The sequence below is a fragment of the Excalfactoria chinensis genome, chromosome 4, assembly GCF_039878825.1.
Source record: "Excalfactoria chinensis isolate bCotChi1 chromosome 4, bCotChi1.hap2, whole genome shotgun sequence".
Classification (NCBI taxonomy): Eukaryota; Metazoa; Chordata; class Aves; order Galliformes; family Phasianidae; genus Excalfactoria; species Excalfactoria chinensis.
In genome coordinates, this window is record NC_092828.1 from 68,101,252 (window position 1) to 68,128,758 (window position 27,507).

The 27,507-nt window shown below is 37.7% G+C and overlaps 1 protein-coding gene across 1 annotated transcript in view; it reads left to right on the plus strand.

The window, feature by feature from the left end:
* AFF2 (ALF transcription elongation factor 2) overlaps nucleotides 1-27,507 on the plus strand; it is a 338,300-nt gene that overhangs the window by 72,278 nt on the left and 238,515 nt on the right. The window contains exons 2-3 of the mRNA XM_072334541.1: nucleotides 15,787-15,907; nucleotides 20,553-21,443. Coding sequence (XP_072190642.1) covers nucleotides 15,787-15,907; nucleotides 20,553-21,443 — 1,012 coding nt within the window. The remainder of the gene's footprint in view (nucleotides 1-15,786; nucleotides 15,908-20,552; nucleotides 21,444-27,507) is intronic.

The following is a 27,507-nucleotide window of genomic DNA, read 5'->3' on the forward strand; positions in this document are numbered from 1 at the left end:
TGAAGTGACAGATATGTGCAGTGATGGTGTTCTTTGACCAGCATAAAATAAGTCAAAGGAACAAAGAAAAACTTCAAAGAACGTGAATGTGCCTGACACTCTCAAGCTTATGAGAACAATATATTGTTAGCTTCAGTACAGCAGACATTTAATCATTTCATCCATACCTTAGCATGTTCTTGTAATTAGAAATCAGACAGTCTTTAATTTTCCAACTAGATTTCTTGTCTCCTCTGTCCCTTTCTCAGAAATCAATACTGCATTTTGATTTCTTTATCGTTTTGCATGTAGCGTACTCTGATTTATAACAGAAATATATGTTGCACATATAAGTAGTAAAGGGCATTTACGGTCCTTTTGTTGTTTGTTTTTGTTTTGGACAGAACAAATCATCTGAGCCAGCTGCAGTAAAATTTTCCCAATTCAGGCTAATGATCAGGAAAGTGCTTGCAAGTTCTAGAATTTTCTGATGCAGGGAGCCAGGAAACAGCAATAAAACCCAGAACAAATGTACCCTATAATGTACTTTGTTCATTTATTTCATACCATAAGGATAGTTTTGTTTTAATTATTTATGATAATAAAATTCTGAGTGAAGGCATTCTACTGTATTTCGTAACGATAATGAAACTTGAGTGAGAGAGGGCCTCTCCACAGCATCCTGATATTACACGTGTCTTGCAAACAAAATAAGGAGTTGGTTATATATTCTTAGTATCTTTCTTCTATTTAAGCAAGGGTTGAAAGCTTGTTTTCTGCTTATGTCCTGCTGTTCCCTTCCCCTCAAGACAAAACAGGGCCTTAATGCTGTTTCACATACCAGAAATTCACGCTATGCAAAATAAATTCTTAATTAAAGCACAGTATCCTGTACCTCTTAATGTCTGAGAGCTCATAGGAAGCATCTTGAAGACCTTCCCAAACATTTTCTGTAATCTTATAGGGAGTATCAAAAGTTTTTTCCATTGCCTGCCTTTATTACTGTATTAAATGGGGAATGAAAGTGGAGTCAGACGTCCAGATCAGTAGGCTGCTCCAGAAGTAATGGCCCGCTTTATTTTCATGGAAACCACAAGAGGTGCAAAGATTACAATAAAACTGTTTGATGGAGCAGATTCTTGGCTACAAAACAAGGTTTTTCAACATTGTTGCCACTATTAGTGATGTATTTACAGCAGTGGTGAACGAGAGCCTGTGAACCACATTGGTAGGTATCTTCATGGCCATCAGGAACATGGCTTTTCGTTCACAGCTTTATTGCCACTGCTGAAAAGCACCACCCACCTGTCTCTGTGCTCACACCCACTTTTTGGTATCTGTCAGTGGTCAGCAAGCATACATCTATGTCAGTGGGTGCCATTGTTTCCATATAGAGGAATTCAGTTCCCCCTTTCCTTCATGCACACTTTTATGTCAGATGCCATTCTGTCAGGCTTTTCTTCTGCTGCTCTCTGTCACGTAATAAAATGTAACAGGAGAGTATTGGGAAGGTTCTGTTTATACTGTCATCCCACCAACATCTCTCTCTCTGACATGAGCCAAGATAATAAAACAGGAGGCATTACTTTTAGAGCAGCCCTCATAAAAAAGGCCTTTGCATTCACCTGTAAAGTCTTTATGTGCAGATTATGACATCTGCAACTCATGTTCTACAGGAATTCATTTTTAGTGAGATGATTTTTTATTTTCCCTTGCCAGTGATCTATCTAAGCAAAAGCTATTGAAGCAAAAGGCATTTCCTGGGGAATTAATGATCGGATGGGAGGAGTTGATAACCCATAGTACAAGTGAGGGCCATCTCTCCCAGCCCATCATTAATCTCCAGAAAATGCCCTGTACAAAGGTCACTGATTTACTGATTTTTATTTTATTATTATTTTTTTTAAAGTTAAAAAGGATAAGATATGGTAACATTTACCGTCTGCCTTTCTAATGGTACTCAGATACTATGCTTATATTTAATCTATTTTAACTCAATGGATTGATAGGATGACATAATGCACAATGCTTAACAGCTTGATAAATATTAACGTATGGAACATTTATCAAGAATTAATGCTTCTCCAATAGCCAGTTGGAGCACTTAAACATTAGTTAGTATTTTATTCATTTGATAATTATTGGCTTCCTGAGTGCTAAAATTGAAGTCCTTGCTGGTGGTAGTGTCATTAAATCTCGGAAAGAGCAAACACTATAAACAATACTAATGGTAACATTCTATATCAGCTTTAGCCTTATGATATAGTAGGTGGTAGATGTCTTTGCGGATAGTGCAAAGAGCTTATTGTGATAGTAGTAGCTCCATACTGTGACAAAGGGAGGTTAGTGGCATTGTGGGAGGTAAAGGGACCAAGCTAGGGCCATGGGAATCAGCTCCACTGCTGCCCCCAATCCCTCCTGCGGCCAGGAGTAAGTCTTGTCATCTCCCCGTGCCTCAGTTTCTCAGTTTGTAATGCGCTATGATAATGCTAGTTATTTACTTAACTAGTGTTTGACCAGATCTGGCTGCAAAACCGTATTTACGCTGATGTTCTGATGTGCTGTGATCCAGTGAAATAACAGGAAGATTTTTAAAAAGCAAGCAAACTACATTTTATGCAAGAAAATGCATAGAATTTGTGCAGAAACAGGGAGTCTATTGGTGCTGTTCATTCAGGTGCGTTCACTGTTAGTGAACTGACCTGGCAGAAGCCCATGAGATCAGTAAGCATAGATAGACCTGTTTTCCAGAAGGTCAGGATGAGGTACAGAGGGCACAGAGCTATTTTGGTCCAGGTAGCAGAACCTCACTAGTCACAAGAAGAGAATCCAAGCAGCTGCTTCTAGGTATTTACAGGACACAATCCTCCTGGTGTTAATTTGGTTCAATACCAACTAGAAGTATATAAATCTGTAGTTCTGCCTTTTGGCTGCTGCTTAATACCTTTCATAGCTGGCCCACGATTGTGAAGAGATAGATCTGCACGGCCATGACCTGATGACCTCCTTGGAGCTAAAGTCACATATTAAAGTATTTAAATCATCAAAATCAGTAAAGGTAAATGCAAAATGCTGTTTTGCATGTGCTGTCACCAAGCTCAATGTTTCTGCTGCACAAGCTGCTCCCAGGCCTCTGGGCATAGGGGCTGTCCTGGGCACAGAGGAGCCCACTTGCTGTGACATTACTGCAGGCACTGCCCACAGTGATGAGCTGCCTTCAGGTGCAGGCTGACCCTGCCTATGAGCTCTCTTTTCTTGGTGTTATACTTTTAAGTTTTGTTTTGCCTTGTCCTAGAGCTCTCACAGGGTGTGCTGTCAGTGGGCACGTCTGTCCCTACCAGGCCTGAGGAGATAGGCAGGTCTCCATGGACCCATAGGAGGATATGATGAGAGGGAGTCCTGAAGTAAACTTGATAGGGTGTCTGCTTGAACAGATGTTACATTGATTCTAAAGCTGCAGTTATTTTTTAGTTAGGTAAGGTTGCTTGAATCTGACATTTAAAGAATGTCAGTAGATAATACTGGATTATGTGGGGTTTTCTTTGGTTGGGGATGCTGCTCTGTTCTGGGTTTTTTTGTTTATTCATTTGGTGTTTGTTTGAGTTACATACATTATGTTAGTGTAAGAAGAATAACCATAGTCTAAAAATTGGAGAATCCTTCCTAGACTGACAGTAATATACACATTTTTTAGGCTTTCACTGTAGCAAAGCAAGAATTTCAAGTGGAAAATTGTTAATTTACTATAATGAATTGAAACATGAAAAAACAAATATTTAGTTAATTGCCTCATAAATCTGTCTGTTACTATCAGTGGAATTAAATTGATAAACAGTTCTTTAAAATTAATTTCCACATGGCAGTGTGCAGATTTTATTTTATTCAAACCCCATTAGGTATTTATATGAAAGAAAACATAAATTTGCATTTCTGTCACATTAAAGAGTGTGTATGACAAAACACACATTTCCTTCCGTGGATACTGGGGCCTTAATACGTTTGGCATAATGAGGAGAGCTAGATGCTCGTTATTTTCAAAGGCAATACCAACTGAAAAGTGGAAGTACATCAGACTTTTTTGATCGTATCGCGCCACTTTACTGTTAATACAGCTGAACTCATTTTGCTTTTGGGGTCAGGAGATCATGGAGACAACGCTTGAAGGTCACATAAGGTTTTGGGCTGTTGCCAATGCTGTGAAAATGTTTTGAGAGGCTAAGGGAAGGCCTGCTCTTTCTAGGAGGCTGGTGAGCTTCTTTCTGGTGCTTCCTGGAGTGGGAGGTCTTGGGGAGAGGAGGATTTGGTGTCCATGTCCTCGGGCCTGAATTGCCTTCACTGGCATGGCTTTTCCAGGCTCATGCCTGTCATGGCAGCATCTGTGGGACCTTGGTATGAAAGGAGCAGGCAAGCTGAGTGCTGTTGTACTTTAATCACCTAATGACACTATGCCCTGTGCAGTATCAGTTTTTCAAAGTAAGTGAGTCACTACATGAAATTAAATCATTTGATACACTCCATCCTTCAGCAAATGTAATAAGAACATCCTTACTGACCTCTCCCGGTGACATTCATTGGAAGAAAACTTGTCTCACTGTGTGTGACCTGGTGTTCTGGAAACTCTAATAAAGATAATTCTTTCTTGCTGTACAGTGCTGTTAGATATTCTCAAAATTCAACTGGATGGTTGTCATCTCAAAAGTTACTAGTGGACAAATGGTTGCAAATTACAGCTGATCTTATGGTGAAGTGCAATGCCTGGGAGACAGTACTCCTCAGTTTAATTCCCACAGCTGTCTCTTGCTTCTTGAATGACCTCAGTCAACTTACTTGAACTTTCATTCCCTCTGTTGTTTTGCCTGAAATCAATAGTTACTCCTTCCCACAGGCATAGTCGGACATGACTTGTACCGATTTGTGAAGAGCTTTGAGATCCTCTGAAAAAGCTAGCTAGAGTGACAAAGCATTAGTGGCAGTGATGACCTATAAGACTTCAGAAGAAGGAGGCTGCAAACACATTTTCATTTAGCTTTAATAATACTTTAATAATCAAAAGAAGAAATGTAATGTTTAATATTTAAACAAAATTACATTCACTTTCTTTGCATGTTAAGTGAGTATTAAAGCAGGATGGAAGCTAGTTTACATATTTTTACACCAGACTATTTTATTATTAAATATTGAAATATGCTGTAGTTGGCCAGCCTCCAATGAATAGTACTCAGCTTACTAACATCACATTTGAATATTTGGAAGTTACATAGTATATTTCTATTAGACAAATGATTGATGATAAGGAATTTTGAGAAGATGCACTTCTATTGAAGTCATCTTTATGTAAAGAAAATAAATAACAATACTTATTTGCTGGTTGATAGAAGGAACAGAAATACTTATAAAGGGTTTGTAGTGTAAATAACTGGATGTAGTAATCCATGTATCTACTCTTCAAAGGTCATAGTATAGTTAGTATCATGGGATCCATATTTGAGATTCTCTGGAGACTGAAGAGATCCAGAGCTTCCTGTCCATCTGCCTTTAGTAAATGTAGGTACCCAAAAACACACATGTAAATAAACACACATGGCGAAGTTAGTTTAAGATAAAAGTGATAATTTTCCAGTGAGCCATGAAACTGCTTACCACATGAAACTGGAAGTGTTATGAGACCTGGCCTATTTGTCATTATCACAAATCTAGTTCCCATCCAACACACATCAAAATCACCAGGAAAATTGCCGGTAACAGCAGCTGAAGTTGAACTGTGCCCTTAGAGAGGATGTAACCCTCTTCACTGCTGATGAACTCTGCACTGCTTTGATTAAACTATTTTTTCATAGTTTATACTTGGTTTATAAATGAGGAGTAAACATTGCTTTTGTGCTGGAGGCAAGAGAGTATCTGTTAAAGATTATCCCTTTATAAGCCAAAGTGATGATAATCCATTCACCTGTTGACTCTGTTTCTACTTAGGAAAAATAACTAGAAAATATTCTTTATCCTAATGTGTGTAACAGGTACCTTATTACCATGAGGCTTTCTAAGGTCTAATTGAAGAAGACCGAAGATTTAGAGTTCGTGATTTTCTAGTTTCTTTCCAAGCTGATACCATTAAGTCTGAGGATGCCACAAGTTTGTTTTACCTCCTGCATTTTGCTTAGTACTTGAGATATGTTTTATGATGGCACTGAAAAGAAGATGCATGTTTACTTGAATTTGAAATGAGAGCGCCCTGCATTTATTTGATCGTCTCTTCCTTTCCAGTAGACATTACTACAACAAACGGAAGCAATTATATAGTGTTTCAACTGAGAGAATAATGATTTATTAGGAGATAATTTCTTTAGACATAATCCTAAATAACAATAAATTAAATTATGTTAGACTTACAGCACTACTTGGCCATGTATTGGGGTCTCTGAATCAGTCTGTGCGTGTGTGCACTATACACCAAGACCTGTGTGTACTTCTCCTTCAATCTAAAATTGATGAATGAAAACCATCCTACTGAATTTTTAATTTTCCTGTGGTGTTATTATTCTGCACAAGTTAAGTTTAAAAACATGTGGTTAAAGAGCTGCACAGCATGTGAAAATGCTCAGGGGAGTAGAGGGGCCTGTTAGTAAATGAGTGCATTGATTAGAGTTGTAGGAGTAGCTCGGAAGTACTTCTGTGATAAAATACTCAAGCAGTTGAGTCTGCTGATTCATCTGTCTCCAGAAGGATGTGTTAATCAATGATTGTTTTGTAACATTTTGGAAAAAGATAGAATTATGTTAGCTGCCTATTGCACACTGTTGCCAGTATTTCAAGGAAGTGTTTGGAAAACGTGGAGACTCAAGTTTTAAGGATGCATCCTACAGGTGTCTATGAAAGTCTTAAGTAGCAATATTAAAATTATAAAAATGAAGAAGGTAAAAACAAAACCAGAGTTCCAAAGTGGTTTTCAGCTCAGATGTAAGAATGCAGCCTGTATGCATTAGATAGTAATATATTAAATCTCTTCCATTTCCATTTATTAAAATATATTTTATTCTTTCTGAATGTTGTGCATGTATAAAAAAACCCAAAAACTTAGAGGAATATTTTGAAGCACATTTTTGATTACTAATTTTTCATCATAGAATGGACTGGGTTGACAAGGACCATAATGACCATATAGTTTCAAACCCCCCACCATATGCAGGGCCACCAACCACTAGACCAGGCTGCCCAGAGCCACATCCATCCTGGCCTTGAATGCTTCCAGGGATGGGGCATCTACAACCTCCCCGGGCAGTCTGTTCCACTGTGTCACCACCCTCTGTGAAAACCTTCCTCTTAATCTCTAACCTAAACCTCCCCTGTCTTAGTTTAAAACCATTCCCCCTAGTCCTATCACTACCCACCCTCGTAAACAGGGTGATATCCAGCCAAAGGAAGAACAGACTGTTATGAGCACTGTTAGAATATCTTTAATTGCTTCAAATTATTGTTGTTCCTTGGGAGTAAGACTTGTGCACATATAATCTTGATTATAGCACCATGCAGAATTTGCTCTTGATGTGTATAAAGAATAATGCACAGCATGCAACTAAACACAGTCTGTATTTATTAGTAACAGATTAATATGTAAAATGCTGGTGCTGGCGAGTGGGAGAAGTATGATGGCAGCTAGAATACTGTGCTCTGGAATGTTTTTGGATTATACTGTGTACTTTGGGAAAGGCCTAATGGCTTCATTGCCATCAGTGAATTTTGAAGAAATTTCTGATACCCAAAAAGATAAACATAATCTTTAAAAAGACTGTGTAAAAATTACTGCAATATTCTGTTAAATTCGAAAGGCAGTGAAATTCAGAATTTGGGTGGAACCTCCCTGTCCATCCCCCTAGTAGTTATCACAGTCTCCTTACATTCACAGCACATTACCCATCTAATAGAGCTTCCTAATCCAGGTCCAGTGTCCTGAATGTAATTCATCTGATGGCAAAAATGCTCATAAATTTCACCTTTATGTGAGTTTGCTACATTTTATTAGCAGTTCAGTGTAAATCATAACTAAACAATTCCAGGTGTTACTAGAAAATTGATATCAGTGCATTGATGTGCATTCATTTATTAAAACAAATAAAGATCATGACAAAAGCAACAACAACAACAACAAAAAAAACAACAACAACGTTATTTTAATATTTTATTTACATATAGAACTCTCACTCTCAGAAAAATAATGTGTTGTAAATCCATTTAATGCGGTTGGTGTACTAATGATCGTCTTTTAATGTCCTTCAGAGTTGTGTTTATATTATAACTGTTCTTCTCTTCTCTTTCCTTTCTCCCTTTTCCTTCAGTTTTGCTTTTGTTTCCTTTACAACAAGACTAAACTGACAAGTGAACTGTAACAGGACTCCAAGACATACCTTGAACGTACATTATTAACCAAATTACAATCAGTGATGTCATTTACACATGTTGCCTTTCAAAACATGAACGTATTCATTTAATTTGCTTTTTAAATATCCATGACAGTGTCCCTGAGCATTTTAATAAAACAGAAACAGTTAATTACTGCTGAATAAGAATGTCTACATACAGTGATCTGCAGCTTACAATGTATCTGACAGCACTTCCCTCCCAAAAGAAAATTGTGTAAATTGCCACTTACTATCATTTTAAATAAATAAGCCTTATATTGACTCTGTTTCTCTTTTTCTTTCCCACCCCTCTGCAATACTGTTCAACAACCCTACTTTCAGTGGGACCATTTCTATTACAGAGTGATTGAACTCTGATTTACACATCAATTACCCAACTTCATGGAGATTTTCATGCTCCCCTAGCTGACATCAATGAAGCATAACTGCCTAAGAGCTTTATTTCATCCCGGTTTTTGATAACAGACTGATAACTAATCATATCGAAAGACAATGTGCGATGATACAGGAAACAATAAATGCTCCCCATTGAAACCTCATCTATTCTTTACACACTTACTATTCAGGAAGTTATCTTTACCATCCATTCCCCCAAATTATTCCTTCTGAATTCATGTTTAGGAAAGGTTTGAGACTACATAATTCCAAAAGGAAGATAAATTGAGTGAAAATAGCATTTTCTAGATACTTGCAGGAAAATATCTAAAGGGAATGAAGAATGTGACAAATATAAGACTAACCCTCAGCCTTCTAGCTTAAATTTCCATAAATTGCCTTGGGGTCTCTCGGGTGTTATTTTGTTCAGAGGCTTTAATCTTCTGTATTCTCTATCAACCAGTCTATGGGAATGGTGTTGTTTTCAATGCAAATTGTTAAGAGTTTTAGCTCACGTGGATAGATAACCAGTGACCAGCTCAAATGTTTCTCTACAGAACTGTTGAAAATCAAAGTCAGGATATTCTATATTTTAAAATAAATCACAACATACAGTGATTCGTTCTGTGTTACTTTCAGTAACTATTCATACTATGAAGAACACAGCATTAAAGTAAATGTTAAATACAGGAGAGAGAAGTACAAACTTATTCTATCATGGTCTGATTAGCCCCTGTAAAGAAGTAAAATTACCAGGACAAAGATATGGAAGCAATAGTGCTGAACAGATGAAGAAGAATTTTGCCATTTTAAGTGCAGTGCTGATCATGATTTTTATCATTAAGGGAAACAAAAACTTCAGATGGATCAGGAAGATATGTGAAATTAGCCGTATTTTTGTTAAAGATCAGGTTTTCAAATTCTCCTCATTTACTAAACACATTTTAAGTATTGTAATGAAATTTAAGACCTTGGGCAGACTTTTTTCATTTGGAGTAAATGTAATGAGATACCAGAGTATTTACTGGGAGAATATCCCCCCATACAATATTGTTGTAGTCCGGTTTTGCATGAAATCAATGGAGTAATGCTGAGATAAGTCTAAAGTAATGTAGAAGTGAATTGCTACTGTAATGTATTTGCTAGAAGCGAGATTTCACCTTGTTTGTTTTTTTGTTGGAACTGCTCTTAGCCTTGTATTTTCCCTCATACTGAAATATGATTGCCCTCATGTGGAAGAGCAGTCAAGGGGTTACTTTCAACATAGGAATATTCTGATTGACTTGAGCTGAATTTTTCACATATGCCAGTTATAGTCACGAGCGGTTTTTGGTTGGGATATTCAGTACATTGCTCAGATGTAGGAATGTTCAAGAAAGTCCAGTTTCTGGTGTTACTTCACCAACTTCCAGAGTGCTTGTGTCAGAACAACAGATCTGTCCCAGAGTCAGAACTGTGAAGATATAACCTTGGGAATGGACTTTTAGTTCTAAAATTGGTACCAGTTTCCATCCACTGCATCTTAGTTTAGAAACATTTGTATTTCTTCTTTCCACAAATGACCAACATTTTGGTTTGAGAGCTTCTTTTGTGTTTAGGCTAGACTGGTATTTTGAGGCTGAGTCGAGAGCAACTCTGAAAGGGGAAAGCTTGATTTGATCAGCATGAATTTCTTTAGACATTGAAAACAGCAACTACTTTCCCCCTAACTTGTGGATAAATGCTTTTTTTCTTCAATGTTGTGCATTTATCTTTTGGCATGTAGTCTGCCACTACTATAAAGCCTTTCTGTTTCTGCTTTTTTATTGATCCTTTCCCCACTGCGCTTCTGTTGTTCTGACTGAATCAACAGAGCGGTGTTCTGTTCTCATTCATGATTTTTTTCTGCAACATTAGGCATTTGATCACTCTCTTCTGCTTTTTCTTCTTGTCACCGTGACTACTCCTTCCAATTTGTTTGGTCTGACTTATTTCTTCCACCCTGTCTCCACCATCAGGCTCATCTGCCTTTCATAGTCTTCCATGCTTTGGGAGACTACTTCTTTAGTTATGGTATCTTTAAAGATAAACCTGAAATGCTAGGTCTCAGCCTTCAGCTCTTCATTTCACTTCTTCAGCCTTCCCTTTACTTCTTCCCTCTAACCTCTCACTCTTTTGCAGTCTGTCCTAAAAAAATTTTCTTTTGCACCATATCCTATTACTTTCACTATAGATGTCTGCACTGTCCTTTCCAATGCCTGCATTTTTCTACTACTTCTACTTCTCATTTTTTAGACTGTTCATGTCTGACTTCCTTCTCTTCAAATCAGGTCCACGTTTTCAGCTTCCAGGCAACACCCAGGTGCATACTTGCCATCTTTTGTCCTGCCTGCAGCTGCTGGTCTGTCCATCATCTGCTTCCCAGCGGCGCTTGGTGCCACACAGCCTGCCCTGCTGGCACTGCATGTTCAGCCAGGCCAAGCACCTGCTCTGTCACAGTGCATCACCTCACCACTATTCCTGAGGACATCTGTAGCTGAGAAAAAATAATGAATGTTTTCTGGCCTGATAGTAAAGAATTAAGTATCAAACACTGTTACTCGAAATGTGTTTGCAGCTTGTCTTGATGTTAAACCATACCAAAACAGCAATGCAGTTATGGTTACTATTTTTTCCGTTATATTTAATTATCAGCACCCTGGTAATTTTTAGACCAATGGTCTCATGTACTCTGTAGCATTCTTATTGCTCACCATTCCTGCTCTTCTCAGATTTATGCACAGACTTCCCTGCTCTAATTCAATTATTAATCTAATAAGTGGTAACGAAACAATAAAGCTCATGTATTTAAATGGCCTTGTTACCTAATGGCTGTATCTAGGGAGCTGGTCTTCTCAGATATAATGGGTATTATGTCCTCCAGCTGTTGATTTTTTTTCTTTTTAAAATGTGTATGAAAGTCTGTGATTTCCTGCTCTCCTGGCATTAGAAGTGTCATGAAGTATTTCTCATACTAAAGAGACAGAATGAACTCTGTTGTTCCTCATAGTGACTGTAGTTTTCATTGACACCTTCACCACTAATCACGTATCTGTATTTCACAGAACATTAGTTTGGCTTAATACTAAACATAAGCCTCAGAGATTGTGTTGTGACCGCATTAAGAGTTTCTGTAGAACATCCTGCTACATTCTCAGTGTACTGGGGCCTTAAGGTCTAATCAGTATTACTCTTTGGATCCTAAAGAACTCAAAGAAGTTGTTATTCTAATCTGATCTTATCTTATTTAACTTTCCATATCCACAGTCAGCGCCATGTCAGGCTTTCACATGGTGAAAGTGCATTTGCAGAGGAATAAGCCAAGGAATTGATCTGACAGGATGAGCAACCACTTCCTTTTGAGCCGATACTCTTCGTACACTTACAGCTGTGTGATTAAAGAGTTCAAAAAGAACCTTTCATTTTTATTTATTTATTTATTTATTACTCTCACAGGACAATATGTGAGAAAGATTAGGACTGATTTGGAGACAGCAAATTTACTTAGAGCTTTGCTTATGTGATTCTCATGGATTGGTAGTCTTCAGGCATCTTTGGGGACCAGGGCACGAACTGGACCTTTGTTATTGTGTAATGGGTGCATGGATAATACATTTTTTATGTGCTTGGGAAGAGAAATAACATACCTAAGTATGTTTCTTGGGAAAAAAAAGTGCTTTAAAAAAACAAAACAAACAAACAAAGAAGAAACCTTTTTCTATTAACTTTGTAAATACTGATTAAGAGGCATAAAGTTAAACTGATCATTGAGTTACTGCTTTGTTCATTATTTTTGAATTAACTGTTTTTTTTTCAATGTGTCACAAAACTTATGTAAATTGTCTTAAAGCCTTTGCTGCTTTTTCTCCATTAAGGTGCAGCAAAATGCTTCCATTTGGCTTGCTAAATGTTTCACGTGCTTGAGACCTGAGCAAACTTTCATGTAAAATGCTGAAACTTTCACGTGAAAGATGAGATCTGTTCTTCTGTGCTGAAATCTGTGATTGGTGTTCTATAGGCAGATTCCATTCAATTTGTTTGGATGCAGGATTTCACCCTGAAACTCTGGGCCAAGGTTGCCATTGTGAGAATGTAAAATACATCCATAGTTTTCATGAATGATTCTTTCTGGAGTGGCAGTGCTTGGATTGCGACTCTTCCTATAAGAAAAAAGTTAATCACGCAGGATATAAAATCCTGCTTGCATTAAATCCACTAAGTTGAATGACTATTTTGAAGTTGAGACTTGACAGAAAGAAAGACTCGTGCTCTCTCCTTACCCTGTAGCTTGTAATTTGCAGCATTGTACTAGCAGCATATGATCATGTATAGAATAGGAAACTTTCTGTTGGTTACAACAGTTTCCCTATCTCTCCCTCAGGTAACTAGGAATTTATGCTATTATCTGTTGCAAAAAAATACCAATAATGATTATAACAATGTTCTGAATTTTGCTGTTGGTGAATGAATGTGTGCCAGTGATGTTGCTACATCGAGAGTTATTATAAATAAATAAAATCTGGCATTTTCCAAAATGCAGAGGAAAAACATGGATAGAAATCATTCTACTCAGCCTGTGTAGATTTCTTTGTCTTCTGTTTGTGAGCCACGCTCAAGCAACCCAAACCTGACTGATCCTGAGTTGCATGTACCAATTATTAATTCATATTTTGAGGTAAAGATTGCATTTGTCTGTCATTTTTCTCTCCCTTCCTGTACAAAAACAGCATAAGGGATACAGGGAGTCATCAAGAAACAGACACATGCTTTCCTGTGCTCTCTGTGGGGCTCACAGGTTCAAACACAACCTGCCTGAATCATAAGAACTTTAATTGAGTAGATAAAGAGGTCCTCGTAATTATAAACTGCAGTAGGTATAACAAGGGGCTAAATACATAGCTGTGGTTTTAATTACCTGGTGCTTCAAATTAGTAATTGTGGTTTCACTCAGAAATCAGTGACTTTATACACTGTTAAAGCCTCATCACTGTGCAGTTCATTCCTCATTATATCTCTCCGTGTGAAGCTTTCAATATAACATCATGCTGAGCTAAAAAGGCAAAAGTTGTAGATATTTGGTTATCTTCCAAGTGCAGTGTAGCTCTATAGAGATTTAATTCATTCTCACCAGAGATAGGAGAATTAACTGTTCTCTGTTACATATGTGATATGTCCATTTGTGTGTAGGCATTTGTGCATAGAGCGTGGGCATGGATATGTATGTGTGTGCATGTGCATGTCCAGAATCTATCAGGGAAACATTGCTTAGAGCAGATGACATCAGTTCATATACCAAATCTGTTATTCAAATTGTCGTCTGGAATTTGGTAGCTAATTAACTGGCACAAAGTGGAGCCAAAAGCCTCGTAACAAATCAAATATGAGTTGAAAGCACAGAAGTGTTCCTTAATGCTTGTCGCATGAGGGTTTGTCAGAGCAAGTTGAAGCATGCATCTATCTCCTCCTTTCCTCTTTGCTTCCCTCCCCCTCTTCAGGTTGTTAAGTATATATTTTTCCTCTGAGGAGCGGGAAGTATCTTGCAGAACCAGGAGACCAAAGTACTTTAGTGCTGTTCAGGGAAGAAGTGGATATGATCTCTCAGCTCATGGTCTGGGTCTGGCAGGTGCACGAAGTAAGATGACGTGCAGATAAATGCCGCTAGCTATTGTAGCACCAAACCAGCAGATGCTTTTCTGTTTGTTTTTTTGTTTGTTTGTTTGTGTGTAAAAGTTACCTGCTATTAGAATCAAATATCCTAAGGTCTTTTCTGGGACTCTACACCAGAAACACCTATTTAAAAACCCTTTACACCCACAATGAAGCCATACATAAATTTTGACAAGTACCTGGGGCAAAATTAGGTGGTCTAGGTCACACGAGGCTTGCTGGAGCCCTGGGGTGAATATAGACAAGTTTTACATAGTTAAATGAATTTAAGGCATTTTTGTGCGTCCTTGGCTTCATGTCATCTTTATTTGCAGAGATACGTTCTTTGAAGATGCATGTGTACGCATTGTGTCAAAATTTATTTTATACATAGAATCATGGAATCATAGAATGGCCTGGGTTGAAAATAATGGTAATGGTCATCTAGTTTCAACCCCCCTGCCATGGGCAGGTTTGCCAACTACCAGACCAGGCTGCCCAGAGCCCCATCCAGCCTGGCCTTGAATGCTTCCAGGGATGGGGCATCCAAAACCTCCTTGGCAGCCTTTTCCAGAGTGTCACCACCCTCTGTGTGAAAAAATTCCTCCTAATATCTGACCTGAACCTCCTCTATCTCAGCTTAAAACAATTCCCCCAAGTCCAATCCCTTTCCACTCTTGTAAACTGCCATTCCCCCTCCTGTTTATACGCTCCCTTCAAGTACTGGAAGGCTACAATGAGATTTCCCCAAAGTCTTCTCTTCTCCGAGCAAAACAAGCCCAGTTATCTCAACTTTTCTTCATAGGAGAGCTGCTCCAGTCCTCTGATCAACTCAGTGGCCCTCCTCTGGACTTGTTCCAGCTCTGTGTCTTTCCTGTACTGGGCACCTGGACTCAGTACTCTAGATGGGGCTTCACATGAGCTGAGGGGGACAATCACCTCTTGCTGGCTACTCCTCTTTTAATGCAGCCAAGGATATAGTTGGCCTTCCAAACTGCAGGCGCACACTGCAGGCTCATGTCCAGCTTCTTATCTACCAGGACCCCCAAGTCCTTCTCCACAGGGCTGCTCTCAGTAATGCTCTTGTGCATTATGTTCTATTAATTTGAAAAGGCCATACCATCTTTTTCATTTTGAAAGCGTACTGACTAGTTCGTGTTAGGCAGTTTCAGATAGTATTTTGACTCCAAATTTACATTAAGGAAAATGATGAAGTGGCTTTTTTTTCCTTTCTGAATTATCTGCAGGAGTTACATAGTTTCTGATGTTCTGCTGTTCTTACTGATTGTAATGAAGATGTAACTACATTATGGGGAAAATAATGTACTGTCTATTTTGTCTTTCTCGTCTTCAGTCACTATGAGCAGGACCGGAATGCACTTAAGCGGAAGGAGTGGGAGAGAAGAAACCAAGAAGTCCAGCAAGATGAAGACCTCTTTGCTTCAGGTTTTAATCTCTTTGGGGAACCCTACAAGGTAAACTGCATTGTCATGTTTTACATTTTTAGAATGCCTTTTACCTGAATGCATTTTGCGGATACAAATAAAACTTCACGCCAAACTAAGGGAAAGAAGTGTGACATCTATGCTGGTACTTACACTCTTGAGTACACTGATGTTCCAAATCAGCATTTGGTGGAAGAGCAAACTGCCTGCTCCACCCAGCATTGTATGCTAACGTTAGCAGAATCAGGAATTTTGCTCGAAGTCCAATTAAAAATGTTTTTCTTTAAACATTCACCAAAGCCCAACAATAGATGTATGTGTAGCTGATATCTGTACCAGTGGGGTGATACCTGCAGAAATAACACTTAGTCCATTTAGTTTAAGAAGAAAATATGCCTGAATTGTTTAAACTGATGGACTTCTCTATAAATGGTGAGTCCATAAGCATTCTTTTGCAATCACAACTATCTGAATAAGTCTCTTGGGAGAGTGCCTGAATCCTTGGGAACCATAACAAGGATATGATGGTGACTTTTGACGTGTCTTATTCTCTCTAAGGAGCTATGCTGCCTGAGATTTTCATCACCAAGGGATGTCCCCCTTTATGATTTCTGCTGCTTTGATTTTCAGTGAGACGTTCCCTGAAGATTTCATCAGAATGTAAATTTCCATATCTCTTTCTCCTCCCAATCAGTGGCATCCATTGAAAGGCCACCACTTCATCTTTCCATTTCACATTGTTAACAGCTGTAGGGAGGATGAGGGCTCTTTGAAAATCACCAGAAAAGGAGGAGAAAAGACTGGCATTAATATCAAATAGTGTCTAATAATTATAGCCTGGTAGACTTATTCAGCCAGATAAGGATTAAGCAGTGGGAGAGTTTGTGTTTTGTTGTTTTTATAAAAATTTAATCAGTGCATTATTTCTTAATTGGACCACATTTTAGAACCTTTATTTAGCAGAAATAGTGTCATATTCTCAAACAGCTTTGTTGGTACTTCCTGCAAATCCAATGCAATCAAATCCCACATTGGATTTTTTTTCCTCATCAAATCCAATGACCATGTGAGTGCTCATTGGAATTTCAGTGTATAGAGAAATATGCAAATCAGTGCTCAATTTTGGGTAAAGAACTGGTATACTGGATGTGATAGGTATATTCAACAGTGAATACTGTTTTTTTTTGTTGCTTTTTGCTTTTTATTTTTTTCAAGGGAATAGCCTCAGAAATGTCCAACTTGAGAAACAGAACCTAGTGGGCAGCATTTCCATTGAGTAGTGTTAGGTGAATGTTAAATCACTTATTATCTTTTTTTGGGGTTAAACTCTCCACGTTATTCAGGATTAGCAAACCTCTTAAACATCTCAATTTCTGATCTACAGAGGTTAGATTTACTGAGAGATGAGAAAGCAAAAGAATTATAAAACCTTAAGTTTCATAAAAATTGTCACAAAACCCTTGCTAATCGGGCCTATAAGCTTGGGCCCATTAGTTCTTTTCTTTGTAAAACTATAATGCAATAGCTAGCTAGCAAATTAGTCTTCCAATGGGATTCTATTACTGATCGCTTTTGAAAGCAGGAAAAGCAAGTGTATGAAGGTGTACATTTCCTAAATTAGTAAGAGCACAGAACAAGGAGGAAGGCTGCTAGCCACAAGTCACAAGCCGTGTAATTTATGCCTTGGAATACTCAGAAAATGCATTTCCTTGATAGCAGCAAAATTGTGATTCAACATGCTGTTCAGAAAATAAGCTGTTCAGAGGTCTCCTTTGAGAAATCAGCCAATTACACAGAATATGAAGGCAGAAATTGGCCCCAGTCTGGAAGTAACAAAAAACAACCAGAAATTATGACCAGATTTTATGTTTATCTTGCTGGTATCCAGGCTTGTCAAGAATTCTCTATTTCTCATGAGAGCCCTGAATTTGTTGATGAAAAAAAAAAAACAAACCAACAACCCCAAACATGAATGTTACTCTGTATTTCTTAAATGCAGGTAGTATGTTGCACTACACAACAGTGAGCTCAGTCAGGTTATATAATGCACGTGAATGGTGTTAGTTATGTGTGTTCTGGTTTTATTTCACTGTAAGCCAGATTGCTGCTTACATTCACTAGGTCCTCTTTACAGTCTGGTCCAAGAAACACTGAAGATGTAACTGTCTTTCTGCTGGCTGCTTTAGTTATTGGATATGAGCTTTAGTGCACATAAAGTATGTTGAGGATGTTTACATTCATTATCTTCACACTTTTCAAGAAATATATTTTTATTAATGCTCTCAGAAAATGAGTATAAATAATAATACATTTTGTATTAGGGTCTTTTATCCACAGTATTTGGACATTTTACATAGACTATTGTTGAAATTAAGCAAAATTATATTTATAATCGAAATTTTTAAAGGAAAATAGGTTGAGATAATCAGTTACCTCCAACTCAGAAATGATTGCAAAGCTCTGTCTTCAAATAAAAATATTGATTCCCTCCGTGAGGGCTGAGACAAGAGCCATTTAATGTGCTGTAATATTGAAGTTACAGTGATGATATGTTTTCAGTACTCTTTCTTCTTCCCCCTCCCTCCTCCACCCCTTCCCTTTTCTCTTTTACTTTCTGTATAATAAGCTAAATGCACCCTGGAAGTCTAGCCTAACCAGAGGTGAAATCTAGGTGATGAGATTTTCTCCTTACTTGACTGTTTCCCTTGTGCTGTCCCATAAGGAGTTAAAGAGTTTGGTGGGGAAGGAGGAAACAGAGCAAGTATATAAGTGTTTAGACTTTGCATCGTAATTCCTGCTGGGCCCTTAAGCACAATGGAATCTCCTTGTTTTAAATTTGGTGGTTGAACAGAGAGAGTCTGGTTTTGGCTGCTGCCCAAATGGCTCGTTGTGCAACTCAGTTGAAGGAGACTGCTCGTGTACAAAGAGCTTATTCTTGGCATAGCAAGAATATAATTTTTGCCACTAAAATGACCAACCTAGGGACTTAGTGAATAAAAGTGATTCGTGGTTCTTCACAACTGGGGTTATTAACTGTGTCAGCGAGGAGTGCTGGCAAAATGTATATAGATGAGAACAACATTGAACAGTTAATTTTTAAATCACTGCCTCAGTGCAGTGGTAATATACATTACAATCCCTGAGAATGAGCAAAAGAAAATTTGCATTTATTACCTTCTTTTCCAACATTTTTTTATGGCGTGTGCAGTATGTACTAAAAGAAAAATCTTCCTGCAGTACTCTCCTCATCTCTTGACTAGTTCAGTGGTGGGTAATATAAGCAGACATTTCAGGAGGAATCCGTGCGTGGAAATTTTTCATCACTCAGACTTTAGCTTAATTCTTAAGGAAGATTGGATCAGCAGCATGGTAGGATCTCTGCTTGAGGAATTAAGTGGGACACTCTAACCAACCACAAACTCTTTATGGCCTGACATTAAGACTCTTTGGACTGAGACGTTGTTTGCCGTATTGAATAGAAAACCAAATGTAAATAAAAGTGTAGTTAGCTATACCCTGAAGTTCTGCTTTACACTATTTACATATATTACACTGACATAATTTAATTCCAAACTGTAGAAGTTAACTGTCTGCTTGAGCTGTACCTTTGCTCTGCTTTTATCCTTTGAGTCTTTTTACGTAATAAGCATGGGGAATATGATGCTTTAGTTCTCTACTGGTCATTTCAATAGAACATAAAGGTCAGTAAGAAGACTGGTACATTGGCTCTCTGTGGACAGAGGAAATTAGCTGCATATTAATTATAGCACCCAGCATATTTGCCCTGCTTTTTACAAGTATGAATGAAAAGTAAAATAAAATAAAAACAACAAAGAGCATTTTATGCTTTAGAAAGGGAAGTATCATGGTGGTGTGACACAGATGAGTCAGTATTTATTTAACAATTGCTGGAATTAAAAAAGAAAACCAAACACAGTCCATAAATACAACCAGCCCATAGTGAATGAGAAGAATCTTTATACTTAAGAATGTGACATTCATTTCTTTTTATATTCTTTTGTAAAGAAAATTGTTATGAATGATGTTTTATTTGAAGCTCTTACAACATTTCAGTTATTAGAAGCTTTTTCTTTTCAGGACTCAGATATCAGATATCTTGGGTCAAACTGAACCCTCTATGGAAAAGTAATTGGCATTACATAAAAAGAGTTTGCCCCTGTGTGCCTGTTAGAGACTACCTGGTTTCTTTTTATGGCAGAACTATGGGTCAAGGGGGTGATACTGCAATATCATGTTTAAATAAAGTGTGTGATTGCAATTCAAATGCCGAGTAGTCAGTAATTCACATTTGCATATTTTGCAAGATATGAAATATACAAGACCAACTTCTATGACATAAAACCAGCCTGTTTTCCTCAGAACATCTATAAACTGATGTAATTTAAACATTTCACTGAGAACAAATTTAAGAAAATGGGAAGCAGTATACAAGTGTTACTCATTCAAGCCTGTTTCAAGAGATTCTTTGAACAGTTATTGATAGATTCTTCTTACATAACATATGTAAAATGTAATTGAAATTAGATTAAATGTCAGCATGACACCATTAAATAGCTAACATTTGCCATCTTCTGAGACAACTATTCCGTGCAATAACTTCCTAGTTAAAAATTTACTCACTCTTTTCCTTTCTTTATTTATGTTTATATTCTAGACAAATAAAGGTGATGCTCTTGCAAACCGTGTCCAGAACACATTGGGAAACTATGATGAGATGAAGGATCTGCTAACTAACCATTCCAATCAGAGCCATCTTGTAGGAATCCCAAAGAATTCTGTCCCACAGACGCCCATTGACAAAAATGAACAGAACTTTTTCTCAGAACAAAGAAACAGGATGATCCCATCTCATCAGATCAGTGGCCACTCATCAACATCAATGCCTCCACCTTTGTCGCTGTCATCTAATTCTGCCTTGCTGCACAGTCACCAGAGCAGCAGGAAGTCGAGGACAGACTGGTCACGCAGTGGTCACAACTCTAGTGGGGCCCAGCCAAGCCAATCCAGTAGTCAGCAAAGTCGGACAAAGCATAGCTCTTCTCATGACCAGCCACAGGGCAGGTATGAAGACCTCTATAATTGTCAGAGTGAGCAGCATAAAAGTGGAGGAACCGAGGAAGCAAATTCTATGGCAGCATCTACGCATTCAAGGCGGCATGCTCATTCAAAGTCTGCAACTGGAGAACATACTTATAAAGACAACAGTCATTCAAAGTCACCCACGGAGCTTGAGTTTGTAGGTCATGGTTCTGGATCTCCACTTCCTTCCACATCTTTGTTGTCTGCAAACAGTAGTCTTTCAAACCAGAATTTCCCACCAGGACTTCACTGTAAAAGCAGCATGGTGCAGCAAAAGCCTACGGCATATGTTAGGCCAATGGATGGTCAGGACCAGGTACCCAATGACTCACCTGAACTGAAACCTCCCATAGAAATTGAGAGTGGATATGGAAATCAGTCCTTTGGAACACTGCTGGAAGGAAAAGTGAACACCCCGAGTTCAAAGAATAAAGTACCAAAGCTTAATATTCCTCCTGTTGGTGAAGTAAGTCATTTAAAATATCTTTTCTCTAGTATTATTAGAGTGTTTTATGCACTGAATATTCTTCTTTGGAAATATGCAGCTCCATTTCCTGGAATTATGTTCTAAAACATTCCTTCTTTTCTTTTTTCTTTTTTTTTTTTTTTTTGAATATGCATGACTAACTTTACTTCTGGCAAGGTTTGTTGTGGTAGTCCCAGTTAGCTGAAGTTTTAAAATCACAGATTTGAATGTTAACATTACTTGTTTCTGATTAATATTGAAAAACTAGTTCTCCATTGAGTCTCATAGTTTTGTAACAACCAGAATTCTGAATAGAGAACTCTGATATCTTAGTTCATGCACACTTTTCACTAGTTTGCTTATTCAGGTAGGAGCTGGTTTCGTATAAAGGGCTTTTTAAGATCTTTAATGAAAAATAGCAGCATCCAAATTTCAGTATTACTAAACAGTTCCATCAGTTAGGAGTTTATTTGCAGTTTGCTGAGTTCCCATTGCTTTTAATGGAATGAATGTGGCTGAAGTTCTCAGTAATGCTTATGAAAATATGTCACATTAAAGCTTTAATGCATGTTGAAGAGCTCTTATTATTGGGATTCAATCTCCGTCTCTGCTACCAACAGTTTAAGTTGCTGAATTTTGTGTTGCTGGTCAGTACAATATTCCTATGAAGAACATTTCAGTTGGTTCTTATTCATGCCCACTCCAAGCACAGATATATAATAAGGATACAAATTCAGCTGTGTACAGTCTGTATATTTTTTCTCTTACTCCGAGTTTCTCTAAAGCTGTACCTATTGCAAGGTAGGTTTATGGTGCATGTAGGAACAGTATTGCAACGCGGCTCTTTTATAGTTTTTTGTTTTCTGCATATGCTTCCCTGCTTGGAAGCATTTTTATAGTAAGAATGAGGAGTGATGCATTCTTAAGGCACTTTATTGCAAAAAGTCAGCTTTTTCTATTGAAATAATTGTTTCAAGCCAATAAATTGTTTGACTATTTAAAAACTCGATGTTATTTATTAACATTCCAGGCAGCAACAAAGACTGATGTGTTTTGCAGTAGAGCTTGGAATAATTTTCTGGGAACTGCATCTGAAAACAGTAAAAGGCCTATTTATATCAAATGGAAGCTGAGGGTTGCTTGCAGATGGTGTTTTATTAGAAAATATATTTGTTAATAAACGTAGCTTTGTACAAGATTACTTTACAGATGTTTCTGTTTATTTTTACCTTAGGTTAAAAATCTGCTGATGTAGATGGCTTCATAGTCTGTTGCGATTTGTCACTAGCATTGTTTGGCAAGGGAATAATTGTATGCAAGGGAAATAATTATGTTGTAAAAGCAAATATATTTATTCACTTCTGCCATCTATTAGCACTATAAGTCAACAAACGTACTTTCAAGTGCAACATTAATATGGAGTATTTTGGGGAACAGAATGTGACTTTTGCAACTTGTATCAGCTATTAAATGTACTTTTCTTTAATATTCTACTGAAATCCTGGCAGTGTTGAAATCAGATGAGTTGCTACCAGTGCTTTTTGAGTTTAGGATTTCACCAACTGTCTTATAGTGAAGCTCTAGGAATCGCTGGTGTAGACTGTTGTTTTCGTAAAGCTTTTTCTCACTGAGATGAAAAATGAAGTTGTGAGTTTATCGCTACAGAAGCTTTAGTGTGTATATCCTGTGTAGTGAAAAGTACAGGTGTATAATTAATTGAAATTTATTATCAAATAACTGGTAAAATATAGGCACTTTAGGAATGAATGCTGATAATAATCTTGAAATAGTCTCTGTTTTCAAAAAGTGAACCATGATTTGCAAAGTGAAAGAAAACCTGAAGCTGATTTCAGGGGAAGTATAACCCTCTTTTCAGATACAGAACATACAATGATAGGCAGACTGATGAATAGGCAGGTCTCCTCCTGAGTCTGGAGCGTTGGCTTTTGGTGTTGGTTTTTTTTTACCTATGTCAGGACTGTGAACTTTGGCCCTCTGTGTTTTTCCACAGATGTGTATCCTGAATTTGATTTACCCTGTGTTCAGCAATAAAACCCCTTCCAATCCAACATTATAGATAAGTGGTTTAGTTTAAGCTTAATCAGAACTGACAGCGCACACCTGTGAAACCCATAACCTTTTCAGAATGACTGCAGTGAGTGGCTCTGTTGTAATATTTATACAATTGATATGGAGGCTTATGATCCTTCCGTGGTGCTTATCAATTTATGAAGTTTCCCCAGCCACCTCCAGCTGTAGCGATCTGCTTGAAACAATTCTGCTTTTGCTCCATGGGTTTCCATCCTAACAACATTCCAGATAGTGGTGGTGATCTTCATAGGAGAGTTGCTTTAGGGGGGATATTTCTCCATCATTTTGAAGCTCTCATGTATCTGCGCGCATTCTTTGAGATGCCAAGTGTGCACATTGAGAAAGCAAACCAAAGTTTTTTCAGTGATTTTCTCAAAATTTTGTGTTAGCAAAAATGGAGGGGTTCTGTGGAGAAATCAAACTCATAGGTGTAGATCCTACGGTGAGGACACCTATTAATATCTGTAATGGATAGGAAAGAAGGACTGTTTTTGATATCTTAAGGAGGGGGTTAAGTAACCAAATATTTGAAGAAGCACATTTAAAAAATGAATTCAGAGTGATGTGGAAATATGGTCTCATTTATCACAGCTTAATGGAATAGGATGTTGAGTGCCCTGGAAACCTTCTGCCATATATAAGGAAGTGATCAATTTTGTAACGTAATTTGTGTCACTCAAGGTGTCGCTCTAAGAATCTTTTTTTCCTTCACTGGGCCCAATTCTGCCCTCAGATATACCCATCCATTTTTCAGCTCCTCTGGAATGGACTCAGTTGTTAATGCCTCACTGCTGGCATGTCTCCACAGTGCAGTGGATTGTGGTTTAGTGATTTCTGACCTTGTAAATATTCCTGGTAAGTTCTTGCTAACTTACCAGACTGGTAGTGGCAGCAGCACTTGCGCACCCAGCCATAAACTTTATTTCATGTTCCTTTCTCATTATTCTATACACCGTACATGTACAAATATTACTTCTGAGCTTGCATTGAATGTTTGTTAAATTGAAGCAAACCTGGGTTATCCACAAAAAGATTTTGAATTATGTAGAATTCTACCCACTGTATGGTGGACAATTGTAACTTACCAGTCAAGGAGAATTTCATAGCTAAATCCTATATGTGGTTCTTCAAAAAGGCAGAGGTGAGGGACCATGCTAACTAATCTCTCTGCTGTGTTAGAATCCAGCATCTTGATACTTATTTCAACCTCTAGGAATCCAGCGCTTGCAAACTATTTCAAGTCAACTTACTCAGTAGGAGACAGCTGAAAGGAAAACCTGTACTTTTCAACTTGGGCTTGAAACGCAAATTTCTGAGAGTATGGAATAAAGAGTTTTAAGGCCTGTGGGAACAGCAGAAGGTGTCTTCCTGAAAAATCTTGTGCATGGCTCTCCGGAACAATGCATACATTTCCAATAAATGTTTAGGGACAGGAAATCCAGGGCAACTAAGAGAACGTTTGATTCTCTAGGTGGAGTTTTTAAATCTCACTGAGCAATTGGATTCACATTCTCACACATTAACAAATGCAGGTATACCAAATGTTCCCAAAAATACAAAACTAGGAACAAATACAAAAGGCCTACATCTGTGTCACCACCCACTTATGTAATAAAAAGTTGAAGAACCTTTGTTTTCACTTTAGTTCCAGAAAAATGTTTTGGTGGGCTCAGTATACTGCAAAGTGATGAGCTTCAGTTACTTGTTTCAAATCATTCTGTTATCTCTGTGTGTATTGATTAGCTTAATACTTTCTGAGCTGGCTGTAAAAAAGACCTCTCTTTTTGCATTAAAGAGGAGGAAAAATTGACAGATAGATAACCATATTGATTGAGCCTAAATACTAAATGCAAGGGACCCATATATTCCTTATAAAACTCTTTATAGGAATCAGAGCCAGTTTAATATCCCTCCCCACCCCCCCCTTTTTTTTTAATTAAATGGAAAGTAGATGTCTTTAATTAACTATCCCCACACGCTTCTGATATACGTGCTTCATGTTTCCAACTATAGTGCATTACCATGGTTGTGGGCAAATTGCTTCTTACAAATATGAGCTTTATCCATTCACCAATCTTTTAGCTCTGAAGAATGGACTGAATCAAACATTAAGCTGAAATCCCTTTACTTGGTTCATATTTCAAAAGTCTGAGGCCAAAAACTAACCCAAAGAGCAGTATTTCTTGCAGTATTACAGGTTAAGGACATATGTTTTTCATTTGTAAGTACTGTGAGAAGTAATGTTCTTGTGATACTTCTAAATGAAGACCATATGACACCACTCGACTGAAGACCTCTTATTGTGGCCTCTTGAAGGCTACTGTCCGATTGTTTGGACGATTGCTGGGAAATCTATTCTGCAGGAATAGTGGGAGGACAGCTTGCTAATTTTAAATCAAATATTAAAATTAAAAAAAAACATATTTAGGGCCTGATTTTTAACCTTCGTGACCAATGGGAACTTTGCACTTTACCTCAGAACCTGCAGAACTGTGTTAAAATTAGGTATGGTTAACAGAACTGTGTAAATTTGCTTCAGGGAAGAAAAGATTATAAGATTGTTTTTTTTGTGTTTTTCTTTTTTTTTTTTTTTTTTAACATTTATTTTGTCCCCCAATGCCAACACAACTGCTTTTAAGTGGCCTGTTATTGGCCTGATTTAATTAAAAGAAAAACTAGTATTCAGATGGTTTGATATGAAATCTTACAGAGTGAAATGACCTTAAAGACTTTGGTGAGAGCAGCAGTAGAACCGGTTTTGCTTGAGCAAGGATGAAAAGGCATAATTTACTGACTTGGGGTGTCTTGCAGGGTGTATTCATGGCTCCGCTAATAGATTTGGCATGTCACTTTGTTGGTATTTCTCAAACTCATAGCCAGTTTAATTTAATGAAATTCTTAATTTATAGAAGTGAGAAATCTTTAAACAATCAATGCTCTTCCCCCTTTGTGTGGTCCTCAGTATTTTGGTGTATCTGACTGAATAAGTAAGTAAACAAATAAAATGTTTCTGATATTTACTTTACACCTTCTGAAGAGTATTTTTCAGATTTTGGCTTTAAAAAGCCTGGAGCAAGTATACATTTCCAAACTGCATCTCTTTTCTACATCCTCCCATTAATTTACAGAAAACATATCAAACCATACAGATGCATCATCAAGTGTTGTGATATTTTCTTAATGTGGACTGTCAGTTCACTTTCTGAATGATGACCTGAAATTGATAGAGCTTATTTTTCAGCCTCTTGTATTCATCCATCTGCATTGCAAATATATGATACTCCGTGTTGCTGTCAACCAACTAAGCGTTCTTCTAGGACCAGTCCAGCAGGTGCAACAAAGTTGAAGCCTTTGCACATATTTGTTAATACTTTTGTGCAACGTGATGTGCTTTAGTAACTATTGTCTGTGCAAGCTGTAAAACAAAAAACATTCATGTAACAAAAAGGAATTTGAGTTTTCAGATGTTTCACAGCTTTCGCTCAGGCTGTGATCAGCCCTCAGTGGAACAGCACATGTTTTCATGGGAAACAAAGCTGGCAAATTTTTATGTACCGACATTTGGCTTTCTATGCTAGAATGAATAGCCATTTGTAAACTTTACCATGAGCTAAGTTAAATATTATTTTATCTGACTCAAACCTTTAAAGCAACACACAGCTAGGAGAAGAGCCGTTGCTCTTTCCAATCATAACTTTTAGAGTTTTTATTGTATTTTTTTTTTTCACAATTTTTTCCATTCCTTTCTTTGTGGAGAGCACAGGAGTTAATGTTTTAAGCAGTTTGAGAGCACTGAAGTCACTTTTTGGTTGTTGTTTACTTTAAAGTTCTGGCAAGGCAGTCTGCTGCTGTCATGAATCTTCACTGGGACTGAACATGGGGTGTCTCTGGACAGCCTCAGTTCCTTAACAAGGAACTTCTTGCTAACAGCTAGTTTCTCCCAGGATCACTCACTAAATGAATATGATGAAAA